General features: G+C 60.5%; 1 protein-coding gene across 1 annotated transcript; it reads right to left on the bottom strand.

Annotated features, from left to right (window-relative positions):
• Positions 1-672: 672 nt before the first annotated feature.
• LOC311202914 (ADP-ribosylhydrolase ARH1-like) lies at positions 673-7,409 on the bottom strand (the record flags this gene model as incomplete). Its single annotated transcript, XM_084277559.1, has 10 exons — positions 673-1,294; positions 1,945-2,128; positions 2,200-2,279; positions 3,011-3,116; positions 3,203-3,301; positions 4,306-4,554; positions 4,611-4,684; positions 6,920-6,994; positions 7,188-7,233; positions 7,322-7,409. 10 exons carry the CDS (start codon positions 7,407-7,409, stop codon positions 922-924), a joined length of 1,374 nt encoding a protein of 457 aa, XP_084133685.1. The 3' UTR covers positions 673-921.
• Between the last annotated feature and the right edge of the window lie 8,639 nt (positions 7,410-16,048).

Here is a 16,048-nt window from a genome sequence, read left to right as displayed (position 1 = left end):
CCATCAGCCTCAGATTGTCATCCTGCCTTGGAGTAATTAAGCCTGGGAACCCATCAGCCATGGACTGGGAAACCCCAGCATCCAACCTCCAGATGGGCCCATCACCACTGTGGTGTTTAACAGTGCTGGGCCACCATCTCCTTGGGATCCCTTGACTCCCAGACCCCTTGGGCACACCACCTTTGGGGTGATTAACCACAGTGGTCCAGCCCTCCTTCAGCCCATCACCCTCTGGATGCTGAGCCCTGGGGGCCCAGCACTTTGTCTTTCAAAAGACCTTCAGGCTGTGGTGCCCACTAAGGTGCCCACAAGAAGCCACCAGAAGAGTCTTCTACCATCCTGGGTGGCATCTGCAGGGCTTGTGGGCTCCTTCCTCTCCACCCATCACTGATGATGATGATGAGCCCACCCTTTGAACACGGGGCCCAAGTTCTGGGCTACCAGGAGAAGAGCCTGAGCGACTGTGAGAGCCCAGTGAAGGGCCCCTGAGCTGCTCCATGTCTGGATGCCTCTTGGAGAAGCTGGTCAGCCAGAACTGACCAGCCTAGAGAAGATTTGTCTGCAGGAGGTCTGCCCATGTGACATCTCAGCCATGGCAGTGACAGGACAGGAGGTGCAGGACACAAATCTGGACAGACAGTGATTTGGGAAGATGCTTTTTTACTGTGGGGGTGCCCAAGGCTCTTCGGGGAGATTCTGGGGTCTCTAACAGTGGAGGGAAGTAGGGCCAGCAGGATGGGGCTGTGGTGGTCTCCAGGGCTTCTTTGAGCCCTTGAAGGGCATTGCTTGCCCCTAGGATCTCCCAGGGCTATTTGGGACCCCTTCAGGACCCCACAACAGTCCCAGCTCCCCCCGGGGTACAATGGTGTTTCCCTGGGCAGGAGACAGGAGGTGGCACAGGCCAGAGTTGGGGGCGGGGGCTCAGCATCCCCCCCAGGCCAGCATGTGGAGGCGGTGGGCAGCATCGCGCAGCCGCCCGCGGTGCTCGAGGCAGCGGTGCAGCCCAGGGGGGACCTGGGCCAGCCCCCAGCGCAGCCCCCAGCACCCCGCGGCGATGGTCCCCGTTGAGTCGCTGTCCCCGCCGTGCAGCACCCCCCTGGCACAGAGGTCCCCCCAGCACCCCCCGGCTGCCAGCAACGCCTCCAGGGCCACCATGGGCGCATCGTGGCCGCTGCGCCCAGGCCACCCCTGCAGTGCCCAGCCCAGGTACGCTGCGTCCCGCTCGGCCGGGGAGGGCAGGGGGGGCAGCGTCGCTGGGCCACCGCCCTCCAGAAGGCCCCGGGACTCCAGGTACCTGCGGGGACATGGAGGTCACTGGGAGCACTGGGGGCCCTGGGAATGCCGGGGGGCAGCAGGGACGTGGGGGTATTGGGGGCAGCAGGGACAGCGGGGGAATGGGGGGACTGGAGTCAGCGGGGATGTAGTGTCACTGGGGTCACTGGTGACACCGGAGCGGTGGATGCAGTGGGGACACCGGTCACAGCAGGGAAACCAAGAGCACTGGGGATACTGGGGTGACTGGGGACAGTGGGGGCAGTGGGGGTGTTCAGCCCTCCTCAGACACGCTTCCAGTGTTGAGGGTGGCAACACTGGACGGGTCCTGGGGATACTGGAGGGATGCTGGGGACACTGGAGGGGTCCTGGGGACACTGGGGGCATCCTGGGCGCACCGGGGGCAGCAGGGACACGGTGGGCACTGGTGACCCTGCAGATTGACTGGGCACCAGGGTCGGCAGTGACACCAGTGACACTGGGGCAGGGGACACTGGGGACATCGAGGCTCTGGCACAGCACAGTGACACCAGTGCGCTGCGCTGCCAGGACTGGGAGAGAGCCTTGTGGCAATGGGTGATGCCAGTGACCCGCTGAGCCCCTCCCGGTATCCCCACCACCCCCTCCCAGTGCTCCCAGTGACCCCAGCGAACCCTCCCAGTGCCCCCTCACCGGTGCCAGGCATCCCTGAAGAAGGGCCAGGCCTCAGCATTGTCCCCAACAGCCACCCCGGCACTTTCCACGTAGTCCCAGGCCAGGGGCAGGACCCGCATCAGCTCAGCCCCCCAGCGCTCCGGGGGCTCCCCCCGAGCCCCCAGCGCCCCAAAAAGGGCCACCGCCAGTGCCCCGAGGTACCCTGTGTGGATGGGGCTTTCAGAGGGGCTCCAGCATGTCCCCCTGCCCTGCCCCCTCTTGCCTGGCACCCACCTGTGGGGTGGTGGTGGGTCATGCGCCCACTCTCGATGCTCACCCGGATCAGCGTCGGCAGCTCCCGGGCGTGCGGGTACCTACACCGGCACCACCCTGTGCCCCCCGGGCCGGGACCCCCGTCCCGATGCTGCCCCCACCTTGGCCCTGATGTGCTGTTCCCCCATTTGCCCCTCCCCCCATGGCCCATCCCCCATACTCCTGTACGCCCCGTCCCCCCCATGTCCCCTACCCCAGCCTGACACCCTCATATCCCCACCCCCCAACTCTGACACCCCCATGTCCCCCCCTCCGTGTCCCCATGTCCTCTTGTCCAGCCGCTCACCCTTGTCCCCGTGACCGCCTGTAACCCCCCTCAGCCCTTCCACCCCCGACCCCTGTCCCTGCCGTGAAACCTCCCCAATCCCTGACAGAACCCCCCTCCCCGAGCCCCCTGTGCCCCCCCATATCCCTACCCCTAGCCCGGACACCCCTCCCCGAGCCCCCTGTGCCCCATGTCCACGCCTAGACCCTCCCCGAACCCTTTGTGCCCCCCATGTCCCTGTCCCCAGCCCTGAGCCCACCCAACCCCCTGTGCCCACCCATGTCCCCGCCCCTAACCCTCCCCAAAAATCCTTGTACCCCATGTCTACCCCCCCAGCCCTGACCCCTCCCCGAACCCCCATGCCCCCCATGTCCCCGCCCGTAACCCTCCCCAAAAATCCCTGTACCCCCATGTCCCCGCCCAGCCCTGCCCCCGCCCCGAACCCCCTGTACCCCCACATCCCCGCCCCAGCCCTGAACCCCCCAACCCCTGTGCCCCCCGCCCCACCTGAGGCCTATGGCCAGGCTCCGCATGGCGGCCCCGCACCCGCTGCCCGTGGGGTTGAAGGGGATGCGGTACCCCGCCGGCTCCCCAGGCCGCAGCTGCGAGGTGCCTGGCAGGGGGGGGGGTTGGGGAGAAGGGTTGGGGCCGTGAGACTCCCTGACCTGACCCCCCCGCCCCCCCCGGCCCCCCACTCACCCAGGATACTGGTGGGGCCCGGCTTGCGGCCCTCCATGTCGCTCATGGCGGCCACGTAGCGCTGAGCCAGCTCCTGCAGCAGGGCTTCCCCCTCCAGCCCTGGGGGCACGGCGTGAGGCCCCTCTGGGCGGGGGCACCCACAGCCCTCCCCCGGACCCCTCGAATGCAGGGACATGTGGGCACACCCCCCACTGATTCTCCCCGCCCCCCCACTGACCTCCCAAAGCTTTGGGGTACAATAGAACCCACCCCCAGGAAAGGGGAGATGGGGAACACCCCCCGTGGGGTTTTGGGGGGACATTCAGAGACTCTCTGGAGCCCCCACTCCTCAGGGGGTGGTTGGGGGCACCTAAAAGCCCCCCCCCAGTTTGGGTCAGGGTGATAATGGTGACCTGCCCCCCCCCCCTTCAGAAATCCCCCAAAGAAATAAGGTCCCCCCAAGACCTCCATGTACAGCCCAGGCGTACAGCAGGGAATCCCCCCACACCCCTCCCTCCCATTCCTGGGGTACATTGGGGACCCTTCCCTGCATCTGTGGGGGCCTATGGTGAGATCCCCCCCATAACCCCCCCCCGAGCTCTGAGGAACCCCCAGACCCCCCCCATACACCCCAGAGGTATACCCCCCCACACTCACCCCCATCCCTGGGGTACAATGGGGACCCGCCCCCCCCTGCATCTGTGGGGTGCAACGGTGAGATCCTCCCCATAAACATCCCCCCAAGCTTTGAGGAACCCCCAAACCCCCCCCTGTACAGCCCCCCCCACACCTCCCCCATCCCTGGGGTACACTGGGGACCCTCCCCTGCATCTGTGAGGTGCAATGCGGAGATCCCCCCCAAAAAAATCCCCCCAAGCTCTGACAACCCCCAAAACCCCCCTGTACAGCCCAGGGGTATACCCCCTCATGCCCCCCCCAGCCCTGGGTTACAAGGGGGACCCTCCCCTGTATCTGTGGGGTATTGTGGTGAGATCCCCCTCATAAACATCCCCCCAAGCTCTGAGGAACCCCCAGATCCCCCCGTACAGCCCCCACCCCCCCATCCCTGGGGTACACTGGGGACCCCCCCCCCTGCATCTGAGGGGTGCAGTGGGGGGCACAACCTGTGGCCAGGCCCTCGGCAGTCGCAAGGTGCAGGACGGTGTCATCGCTGACGGGCCACTGCGGGGGCTCGAGGGTGATGGCCCCCAGCCCTCCCAGTTCAGCCAGTTCGGCGTGGATCTGGGCTCCGGAGGTGCAGTACTCCCAGAGACCCCCCCGGTAGCCCAGCGCGTCCCCCACCCCGCTCAGCACCATGGCGGCTTCGTAGGCTTCCAGCGAAGGGACGCTGCGGGGAGGGGCTTCAGGGGGGGCTCAGATGTGGGGGGACACCAGGGCCCACCCCCACCCCCCTCCCCGGGACACTCACGTCTCCTCCATGGCGGGACCGGGTGCCCCTCAGGGTTCAGGCACAGGGCCAGCGCCAGGAGGGTGAGGGTGTCCCTGGGAGTGGGGGGACACAAGGGGGGGTCCCTGTAGCATTGGGGGTGGGAGGGGAGGGATCCCACGAGGGGTGGTGGGAAGGGAAGAAGTCCCCAGACTGAACTGAGAGGGGGCAGGGGGTCTTGGTGGGGGGACCCAGAGGGATGAGGAGAGGGTGGCAGAAAGCAAAGGGCTGGGGGTACCCCAAGGAGCCCCCGAATTGGAGGGGGAGGAGGGGCGCTGGGGGTGGTTTCAGCGAGCCCTGGAGGGGGTGGGGGAGCAGAACCAAGGTTCATCCCCACAGAGAAATGTCCCAGATTTATTCCCCTGGGCCACAGTTTTGGGTGAGACCCCCCCACACACCCCAATCCACCCCTCCCATCCCCCCCTGGATTGGGCCCCGCTCCCACCCAATTAAGGGGTTTGGTTAATTAATAAAGTGGCTCATGGCAGCGAGAGGGTCGGTCTGTGGGTCACATCCAGGGTGGGGCTGGACACCCCCAACCCTGTCCCTGCTGACCCCCAGAGATCCTCCCCAGCCCCCCCAGGACCCCCCAAAGGTCCCAGCTCCCCCAGGTACAATGGGGGACAGGAGGTGGCACAGGCCAGAGTGGGGGGCTCAGCATCCCCCCCAGGCCAGTACAGGGGGGACACCCGCCAGCCCTCCCAGCCCCCCCAGCGCTGGTCCCCGTCCAGTTGCTGTCCCCGCCGTGCGGCACCCCCCTGGCACAGAGGCCCCCCCAGCACCCCTGGCTGCCAGCAGCCTCCAGGGCCACCATGGGCCAGCACGGCCGGGGAGGGGGAGGGAAGAGGGGGCAGCGTCACTGGGCCCCCACCCCCCAGAAGGCCCCGGGACTCCAGGGACTGGCAGGTGAGGGACCCTCTGGGCCACCCAGACCCCTGGGGGTACCCACACCCCTCCCCATAGGGTGCCTGCAGGGGATGTATAGTTTACCTGTATTGTGCCCATTGGGTGTCTATAGGGTTCCCATAAGGTTTCTATAGGGTGTCAATAAGGTATCTATAGGGTGCCTATAGGGTATCTGTAGGGTTTCTATAGGTATTGTGATCATTGGGTGTCTATAGGGTTCCCATAAGGTTCCTGTAGGGTGTCCATAGGGTGTCTATAGGGTGCCCACAGGGGATCTATAGGGTACCTATACTGTGCCCATTGAGTGTCTATAGGGTTCCCATAATGTTCTTATAGGGTGTCCATTGGGTATCTATAGGGTGTCTATAAGGTATATATATAGGAGGTCCACAGAGGATCTATAGGGTGCTAGAAGGGGATCCATAGGGTCCCTATAGGGGGCCTGCAAGGGATCAATAGGGTGCCTATACTGGGCCCATTGGATGTCTATAGGGTTCCAATAAGGCTTCTATAGGGTGTCCATAGGGTATCTATAGGGTGTCTATGGGGTACTGGCAGGGGATCTATAAGGTGCCTGTATTGTGCTCATTGGGTGTCTATAGGGATTCCATAAGGCTCCTATAGGGTGTCCATAGGGTATCTATAGGGTGCCCGCAGGGGATCTATAGGGTGTCTATAGGGTGCTTGAAGGGGATCTATGGGGTGCCTGTATTGTGCTCATTGGGTGTCTATAGGGATTCCATAAGGCTCCTATAGGGTGTCCATAGGGTATCTATAGGGTGCCCGCAGGGGATCTATAGGGTATCTATAGGGTGCTTGCAGGGGATCTATGGGGTGCCTATACTGTGCCCATTGGGATCTGTGCTGCCTGGTGCCCCCTGCACTCCCCGCCCCTCCCATGCAGACACAGAAAGGTTCTCAAGAAATGGCTTTTAATGAAAAATCGGAACAAAACAGTAATCAAAGGTACTAACTACAGAATCAACACCCTCCCTCCCTCTCATTTCCCCCCCATCCCTGCAACAGGGCGAAGTGAGATGGTAGAGCCTGGCAGGGTGTCGTCTTCCATGGGGACATCTGTGTCCACAGAGATGTCACAGACTGTGACAGTGTCCACATCCATAGGGACAGGACAGGTGTCCCAGCCTGAGACACTGTCCACATCCATGGGGACCGGACTGTCTGTGTCTCCACGGGAGAGGATGGGCTGTGTGCAGACAGGGAGCGGGTGGCATTGGGGAAGCGATGCTGCTGTCCCCTGATGGCTGTAGGGCAGGAACAGTTGGGGTTGTCCCTGGGGGGCCGTTGGTGTAAGCAGGCTGCTGGGTGTCTGCAGCTGTGTGGTCCCTGAAGCACAGTGCCAGGCAGAGGAGCGATGCCGTGACTGAGCAGTGAGGGGGTTGCCAGAGGCAGACTGGTACTGGAACTGGGGAGCTCTGAGCAGCTGCCGCTTGGCAGATCTGCAGGGGGGAGAGGGAGATGTGTCAGGCTGGGGGGCGGAGGGAATCCCTCAGGCACCCGCCGAGCAGGCCCCAAGCGTGGACCAACCTCTGGTCTGTCCCAGGTGAGTGGGAGGGTGCAGGGAAGGGCTGCTGCTGCTGCCCTGGCAGGTGGTGGAGGTTGGTGGGTCCTGAGAGAGAGACATGAACACACGCTGGTGACCATATCCCCAGCTGGGCCAGGAGCGTGTGCGAGGGCACTGAGAGGGAGCAGGGAGAGGGGCGAGAGGGGCTGTGGAGTTCCCCAGAGTGTGTCCCTGAGCAGCCAGGAGTGGGGTCAGGCCTTACCTCCAGTGTAGGGGGTTGGGAAGATGGGTGGCATCATGGTGGGGGCAGAGAGACCCCATGAAGTGCACCACAGAGGTGGGAGCGCCATGGTCGCTGGAGGGTCAGCTACAGGATGGTGTCTGGATGCTCCTGTTTGCGCGTATCCTTGGTAGCAACGGGGCCACTCCCAGAGTCCTTTGCTGCCCCAACAGCTTTGCCAGCCCTCCATGGGCATGGAAAGGGTTAACAAAAAGGTTACAGGAAGAGTTACCCTCCATGGCTTCATGTCCAAGTGGAAACCACTCCAAAGTGCTGCCCCTCCAAGGTTCATCCTGCCACCCATCCTATTGGATATTTGTACCCGTGACACACACAGTGGGATCGAGTGCACCCTCAGCAAGGTGTGGGTGACACTGAGCTGTGTGGTGACGCAGGAACAGTTCTGCCCCAGCTTCCTACAGGCACCTTTCAGGGGTCTGAAAGGGACTGTAAGGTGCCCCCAGAGCTTTCTCTTCTCCAGGCTGAACCAGCCCAACTCTCCCAGCCTGGCTTCACAGGAGAGGTGCTCCAGCCCTCAGATCTTCCTCATGGCCTCCTCTGGACCCACTCCAGCAGGTCCATGTCCTTGTGCTGAGGGCTCCAGAGCTTGACCCAGCACTGCAGGTGAGGTCTCCCCAGAGCAGAGCACTAGGGCAGAATCCCCTCTGTCTCTGTGCTGGCCAGAGTTCTGGTGATGTAGCCCAGGATGGGGTTGCCCTTCTGGGCTGCAGATGCACATTGGTGGCTCATGTCCAGCTTCTCATCCAGGAGTCCCCCCAAGTCCTTTCCCTCAGGGCTGCTCTCCAGCACATCATCCCCCAGCCTGTATTGGTAATGAGGATTGTTCCAACCCAGGGCAGGGCTTTTGCAGAGTGGCTTGAGCAGCAAGGCCATGAGCCTCTGGAGGTGCTGTCCAAGCGGTCGCCTGTGCAGCTGAGTGAGGCCAGGCCCCCCCCATGGCCTCTTGGTGAGAACAGAAGGGTCACCGATCGGTCAGCGTATTCTTGTGTATCCAATGAACTCTGGCATTTGTACTTCTTAAAACGTCCATTTCTTCCTGCTGGAACAGGCTGCCCAGAGAGGTGGGGGATGCTCAGTCCCGGGAGGTGTTCAGGGCCGGGCTGGATGGGGCCCTGGGCAGCCTTGTGTGGATCTACACGATGTGCAGAGCGGGAGCGGGGAGAACCTTCCCCTCGGCTCCCGCTGCTCCATCCCCGGGGGCTCGGGGAGCTTCGCAGCGCTCGGCTGAGTGTCCGGTGCTGGGAACCAGGGGGGAAAGGCTGGGGGGGAGCGGGCGGGGGAGGGGGCGGGGGTGGGAGTGGGGGAGGGAAGGTAAAGGAAGGATAAGGGCGGGCGAGAGGAGCAGGAAGGGGGAAGGAAGAAGCTGGGTGCTGTTTGGGGAGGACAGCGGCCAGAGCAGCGGCTGGAGAGAGGCGTGTCCATGCAAATCGCGAGCAGCGGGGCGCGCACGGGCTGCTGGGAGTGCTCGGTGCGGAGCTCTCCGCCGGTTTCCCGGAGCCGGGAGCAGCGGATCCCGGCGGGAAGAGGCGGGATAGGCAGGGGAATGCGAATGCGAGCGGGACGGGAGGGTGTTTTGAAGCCGATGTGGAGCATCCGTGAGTTAAGTGAGTGCCGGCGGGGGTGTGTGGAGGTGCTGGGTGTGCGACGAGTATCGCTTCTCGGCCTTTTGGCTAAGATCAAGTGTAGTATCTGTTCTTATCAGTTTAATATCTGATACGTCCTCGATGAGAGGACTTTATATTAAACGGATTTTTGGGTCTGGGAGTTGGACCCGGAGCTTGCTCCCTCCGCTCCGCGCATCGTCCCGGTATTGCAGTGCCTCGGGAGCGGTGCACCCCGAGACGGTCAAAGACAGATGCATCTGACCACTTTATTTCCTCTACCGGAGTTTCCCTTGACCCGGGATATCCCGATCTCTTCCCCCTTGAGGGATGCGGATCCCTGGAGCGGGGTCCCGGGGTGGAGGATAAACCCGGCTTCCTGCCTGTCTGGAAACAGACCATCTGTCTGCTGACAGATGGTCCCTGCCTGTCCCCAGAGGGATCTGAGTGAGTAGGGGGCTCCTCCTCATCCATCCCAAGAACTACCTTCCTTCTGATGCTTCCTCCTTATCCCTCCCAGGTGCCACCTGCCTTGGGATGCTGGGGTCACGAGTCACAGCCCTGCTCTCATTTATTTTGTTCCAATCAGCTTTCCCTCCAAGCATCTTGCAATAGTTAGTAATTGAATTTACTCTTATTTATGTGTTAGTTATAAATGCGATTTCTTATGCTCCCTTATATACGTCCCCCCCATCAAACGTGCCAGTGTCTTGGGAACAGCCTGTGCAGTTTGCTCTGTCCCCAGATCACAAACGTTCCCTTCACACCCTGAGCTCCTCAGCTCCTGTTTTAATTCTTTCTCTCCCTCCCTTCTGCCAGGATGTTCAGCAAGGAGAGAAGAAGATGGACAAACAGCTCCTCCAACAAGGGAAGGGAGAACGGCCTGGAAGCCCGGCTGATCCGCTGCCCACCAGCGCCAACAAGTCACGACAGGGAGAATAAGCCCTGCCTTTGTGGTGGGGACTTTGTAGCTGGTGTAAGTGGGGCTGGGGGCTTCACCTGCTCTGTGCTGAGAGAGGCAGCATCTAGTTCTAGTGCTGGCAGCCTGACTTGAAGGCAGGAGATCCCCAGCGCTGGCTGTTCAAAGGGATCGATCCTCCTCCCGTCTGACACGGAGGAGTTTTGCCTCGGTGGGGAATCCTGTTCTCCCCGGGAAGGAGAAACGTGAGGGAAACACAGGGGGTGCCGGGATGTTCGGGGTGGAAACCCGGGGGCACCCCGAGAAGCCTCACCCCGGCTGCCCGCGCAGCTCCCTCCCTCCCTCCCCGCATCCCCGCCCTTCTGGCTCGGGCAGGGCAGGGGGAGCGGGGTGGCTGCGGGACCCAGCCGAACCCAGCGGGACAGGGGAAACCCGCCCCGTTCCCGCCCGCTGGGTTCGGCCGTTCCCGGCGGGTTCGGCGGCCGGTCGCGCGTCGCCGTTGCCCGGGCAGCCGGTCCGGCCGGTGCCGGGCGGGGCCGTTCAACGCTCCCCAAGGCCCCGCTCCGTGTCCCGGGACACGCGTCCTGCCCACCCGCCGCTCTCGCTCAGTCGAGTCTTCGGCCATGGCTGAGCCGGTCGGTGCTGCGGGAGCGGAGACAGGCGCCGAGCGCCGGGAGAGCGCTGGGGAAAGGGCTCGGTAAGCCCCGGGTCTCCGTCCTCTCCCCCGCTGAGCCGGGGGGAGGAGACCGGAGGGGGAACCTGCCCAGGGGCCGGGCCGCCGGCCGCTCCCACCCACCTGCGTCCCTCGGGCCGCAGAACCTGCGGTGGGGGGGCGGAGAGGGAGAGGGAGAGGGAGAGGGAGAGGGAGAGGGAGAGGGAGAGGGAGAGGGAGAGGGAGAGGGAGAGGGAGAGAGAGAGGAGAGAGCCGCCCCTCTCCTGCCCGGGCTCTGCCTCCCCAGACAGGCGGCGGGAGGAGCCACTGGAGGGGCTGCCCCGCACAGCTCTGGGAGGGGCGGCCGGGCAGGGCCGGGCCGGGCAAGCGGGGGGCAGAGCCGGGGAGGGACGGCCCAGCCCGGCCCAGCTCCGCCCAGACAGGCAGCGGTCGGAGCCAATGGCGGGGCTGCCCCAGCCCCTGGTGGGAGGGGCCGGGCCGTGCCGAGCGCGGCGCAGGACGGGCGCGTTCCCGCCGCGGGCTGCCGGTGCCTCTGTGCCGATGGCTGCCGGGGCCCCTCGGCGGCCTCTTGGCCGCCGCCCGCCGCGCCCCCCGAGCCGTCCCCGGCCGCGCCGCCGCTGCAGAGGCCGCCCCCCAGGTCAGCGCTCCGGCCCGAGGCCGTCCGGCCGCCCGAGGGCCTCGCCCCGTCCCTGAGGCCCCGCGGTGTGTGTGTGTGAGGGGGAGCAGCGGCTGGGGGGGAGTCCCGGCGTAGGGCGTGTGGAGACACGGGGCTGCCTTCCCGGGGCTGAACCGGTGCCGGCGTCCCGGAGCTCCCAGGCACAGATGGTGGGGGGTTGTGGGGTTGGAAGGGACCGGAGAGTGTGGGTGGTGAACCCCCCGGGCAAGTAACTCAGCGTTGTACACAGGGGCATTGCCCCGCTGAAGGGCAGTGTGTGGCTTGGGGGGGGTTAACCTGTGCAGAGTGAAACAAAGCCCCTTCCACGTTAGCCAAAGCCATGTGTTTGGTGCTGGGAACAAGGGTAACTCATGAAGAAGCATTAACAGAAGGGAATTACCCCTCTGTGGAGGGATAATCAGCAGAGCCTTGGCTGGGAGAGGTGGGGGATGCTCTGCGGTGTCTGTGTGTGTGTCTGAGGTGATCCCAGGGGGGCTTGGAATGGGAACTACAGCAATTAGCTCTGGGAGTTTTGCTTGTGTGAAACTCAGCCGTGGTTGTAAATCCCTGTTCTGTGTCTTCTCTACTCAGCTTTCATCCGCCTGTGGAACATCCTGATGGGCAGGAACCTCCAAAGCTGCAACCAGGTGGCGCCCATGACAAAGGTAGTTCACAGCCCTGGTTCTTCTGGGGTTTGGTGTCCCTTGGAAAACTGAGGGGTGTCTGAAAGTGCAGAAGGGTGTGCAGCTTGGAATGAATCCCAGTGCTTTGGGTGGGATCGAGGAGCTGGGCTGCCATGCAAATGGCAATCCGAACCCCCTCTTAAGTCACGCTGTCACGTGTCCTGCCTTTGTTGTTTAGATGCTGCCATCCCTGGGTGTGAGGAGAAGGCTGAAGAGGTTTCTGCTGCTGCGGTGAAGGTCCCAGCCAGGGCAGCAAGGAAACGCCGAGCTTCGGGCAGCGATGCCGCTCCAGGAGCAGAGTCTGTGGGAGAGGTTAGCAGAGACTTTCCTGAACCTGTGCAGCCTCAGGCTCTTCTTTGCCCTTGACAGCAGGCGCCTCTTGTGTGCTGGGTTTGCCTGGCTCAGGTTTGCCTGCTCTGCTCTGGCACGTGGAGCTGAGGAAGGAGCACCCAAACTACATGACCTTGGGAGAACAATCGCCTGCTTCCTCTGGATAAAGCCCTCTCTGCTGGGTTGGGTATCCAGCGGCCCGGGAGAGGATTCCCCTAGGACTTTGGCTCTGTAAAAACGAGTCCTGAGCTGCTTGACCCCTTAGTTTGGTTGGGGGGTGCCGTGTTCTTTTTCTTACTGCCCCGTAGGGTGAGAGGAGTAAGAAACCCTCGTGCTCTGTTATTTGTCCCTGAGAGCACCATTGACTCTTTGTTTGTACAAAACCCCTTTCTGAGGGGCTCAGCTCTCCCCGAGCCAGAGTCAGGGCTGAACTCCGGAATGCTGAGGAGCTGCCCGAGGGGAACTGGGCAGGAAGCCTGAGGGGGTTTAATCCCTGCGTGGGGGAGAGCCCCTATTAACAATCAAACCCAAAGGGCAGTGTGCTGGTCAGAGATCCTGCACAGATCCTTCTGCTGCGCTCTGAGCCAGCAAATCCTGGTCCCTAAATCGGACCAGAGCTGCCTCCCTTTCCGGACGCTTCCGCTGGCTTGGGCTGGTGTTCAGGTTAAACTCAGGGCGGTGCTTTGTTTGTTTCTGTTCCAGACTCAGGCCCTGTCATCTGAGCCTGCAGTGAAAAGACCCAGAAGCTGTGTGCCAGGAGAAGAACTGGTGCAGACTGGTAAGGCTGACGTCAGGGCGTGAGCTTGTTTCTCCTGCGCTCTTCCTGGCGTGTGGTGCGACTCTCCCCCTCGGCTCACGGACGGGCTGTGGCGGCATCGCCCCTCGGTAGCGTCTGGCAGTGCTGGGGTGGGAACTCAGTCTCTTCCCTGCATCCCTGCGCTGCTGCTGGGTCGGGGCCGGGCGTTTCGCTCGGCATCTCAGTCCCGGAGCTGCCTTGGATGCAGCCAGCTCCAGCTGCGATACGGCCGTTGCCAGCTGGCCAGGAGGAAACTGGTTTGGTTTGGGGTGTTAGATCCCCAGAACCCTTTTTGGGGTTGAATCTGGGCTTCAGCCTGGCGATACCTCGTGCCCAGGGCAACTTGCTGCAGTTGCCAGGAAGAAAATCTGAGCCTGTTCTAAAGCAACAGAACACAGGGAATGTGGGGACGTAGGGGAGACGGGAAACCTTGACCTTTGGGGAAGCTCATCAACCTCTTCAGCTGCCTTTAACAGTGGCTGATTTGCTTACGCTCTCCTCTCGTAGATCAAATTTCTTGTGGGACACCTTTGGGCAACGGAACACTCTCCCTTTGGGACAAGACAGCTCCTTGTGCCAGGTAAAACCCTTGTGTTTGCTTTGACTTTCTTCTCTGAAAGTTTTGTTTTCCATTTCATTCCTGAACATCCTCTGTGCTGCCCAACATCTGTCTCTGAGTCCGCACAGGGATGTTTTTCCAAGGTTTCCTGGGCTGCTGTCCTAAGGGAGGTGAACCTTCAGTAGCTTTTTATTTTTCCTTCCTCCCCTCCCAACTAGAGAAGATTTTTATTTTAATCTGGGGACGTGAAATGTAAGGTAATGACAGGGGATGCCAGGATTTTCTCTCTTCCTTTCCTCCTCCCCTGGTCCTTCTCACTTAACTTACAGGCAGTTTTCTCTTTTGGGTAACACTAAGGTGAGCAATTTGACTCCTGCCCCTCTGGTCTGCCCGAGTTCAGAGTCACCCAGCTGAGTGTGAAGGGTCTCTGCACAGAAATGCCCGCTGTGTTTTGTGGTGACACCAGTGCAGGATGTTTCTGTCCAGGGGGTTGACAGTCTTGTTGTACTTGAGGTATTTCTGTTGCTGTAGCTGTGACTCCCCACTCACATGTAGACAGCTGTGTAGGATTAAATTGCCTCCTTTCTGGTGCTCTGACACGTGTCAATACCAAATGCCGTGCTTATAAACACTGTGGTTCTTCTCTGTTGTTTTTTCCTGCACCAAAGTGCTGCAGCCTCCTCGACTCCTCCAGCCTCCTCGACTCCTCCAGCCTCCTCGACTCCTGCAGCCTTCCCCCCTGCTTCAGTCCTGTACAGTCCTCCAATCTACACCACGGCTCGAATCTACTCTGGAGTTAAATCACACACCAGTCTTCCACCCTACTGCTGTGTTCCATCCTACTCCGGTGTGCCATCCTACTACTGCCGTGTGCCATCCTACTACTACATCGTGCCATCCTACTGCCATGTACCATCCTACTTCCATTTTCCATCCTACTACTGCCACGTGCCATCCTTCTCTGCTGTTCCATCCTTGCTCTGTGTTCCATCCTTGTCCAGTCGTCCAACCTTCTCCAGTCAACCAGTGACAACTGTGTATCACCTGGACCAACAGAAATAGGGAGGAGATCCCTTTCCATCTGGGACCTGTGAGTATCCCCATGACTCGTACCTGTCCCACTTGGTGGGTAGACTGTAGCTGCACCACACAGCAGGAGGACGTAGTATCTGGTTGTCTGGACTTGTGGAGGGTGACACATTACTGCACCCCCTTAGGTACCCGCTACTTAACTCAGGCTTGTGGTTACGTGGTGCTCTTTAGTCCTTTTTTCATGCTGTTGGTGACTCTCTCTGTGGCAGCAGAGCTTTGAATCCACGTAAGCTGGTGGTTGTAACACCATGTGTTGGAGGGCAGACACCAGGTATTGTCCCAGCCCCCGGCCTGGGAACTTCCTCTGCCCAAAAGCTTCGCTCCCCGTCCCTAACGAACCGGGTGTTTGTGCCTCCTTGCCACCCTGACTTCCTATTTAACAGCTTTCTCTCTCCTCCTCTTTCCAGAGTCACATCCCTCACTTCCACAGGAAGATGGTGTGGGACATAATTCACCAGCAGCTGCTGTGAGACGGGCACCACTGCAGTCACACTGTGATCCCCTTGGACTGACCCTTAGTTTAGTTTAGTTAAGATTCTTTAGTTTAGTTTAGACTCTTAGTTTAGTTTCTCTTCTAAAGTTTGACCAACTCCCTGCAACGTGGGGTTGGGTTTGTTGTTCTGTTTTTGTCTGTTAAATGTGAAAAGAGAAATATTTATTTATTTTATTGCATTAAATATTTAAATTTTATAAAAAAAAGCCGTGCTGGTGTGAAGCTGTTTGGGACCGGAGCTGTTTGGGACCCTATAAACAATATTTCATCAGTCATGTTGGAGTGGGGTTTTTTGGGGTTCTTTCTTTTTTTCCCCCTTTAAAATCAAAATCCTACACTAGAACAAAAATAATGTCAAATTGTCAGGTGCAACTTCTTTAATCAATTTATTATTTATTTTTTAGATTTAACTGGTATAGGTACTAGATTTGTAAACAGAGATACTTCAGGTTTTATTCATTCTCACTTCTTTTATTACTAGGACTTTAGTGCTGTGCCTATTCTCTTAAAAAATAGTAATTAAAAAAAAATCAGTCCTGTATCTGCTGCCAAGCAAACACCCAATAGAAGTCTAGAATAGCAACAGTTGCCAGGGACCTCTGGTGACCAACCAGTGACATCTCTGTCAGAGGGGCATCACCTGGGAGGTCACTTCCCAGAGGGGAAGCACCTCCAGTCTTGTCTGGAGAGATCACCTTGAGCAGGTCACACACGACAGTGTCCAGGTAGGTGTTGAATCCCTCCAGAGAAGGAGACTCCCCAGCCTACCTGGGCAGCCAGGGAGGAATTTCCTTTTCTTCTCCATTTCATAAGTCTTCTCTTTGATGGCTCAGCCAGGTGATGGTAGAGATGGTAAAGCCGGTATTTACTCAGTCTGCCCTTTCTCC

This window comes from Gallinula chloropus (assembly GCF_964237585.1).
Source record: "Gallinula chloropus genome assembly, chromosome: 32".
NCBI classification, from domain to species: domain Eukaryota; kingdom Metazoa; phylum Chordata; class Aves; order Gruiformes; family Rallidae; genus Gallinula; species Gallinula chloropus.
This window is presented reverse-complemented; position numbering and strand designations above follow the sequence as displayed.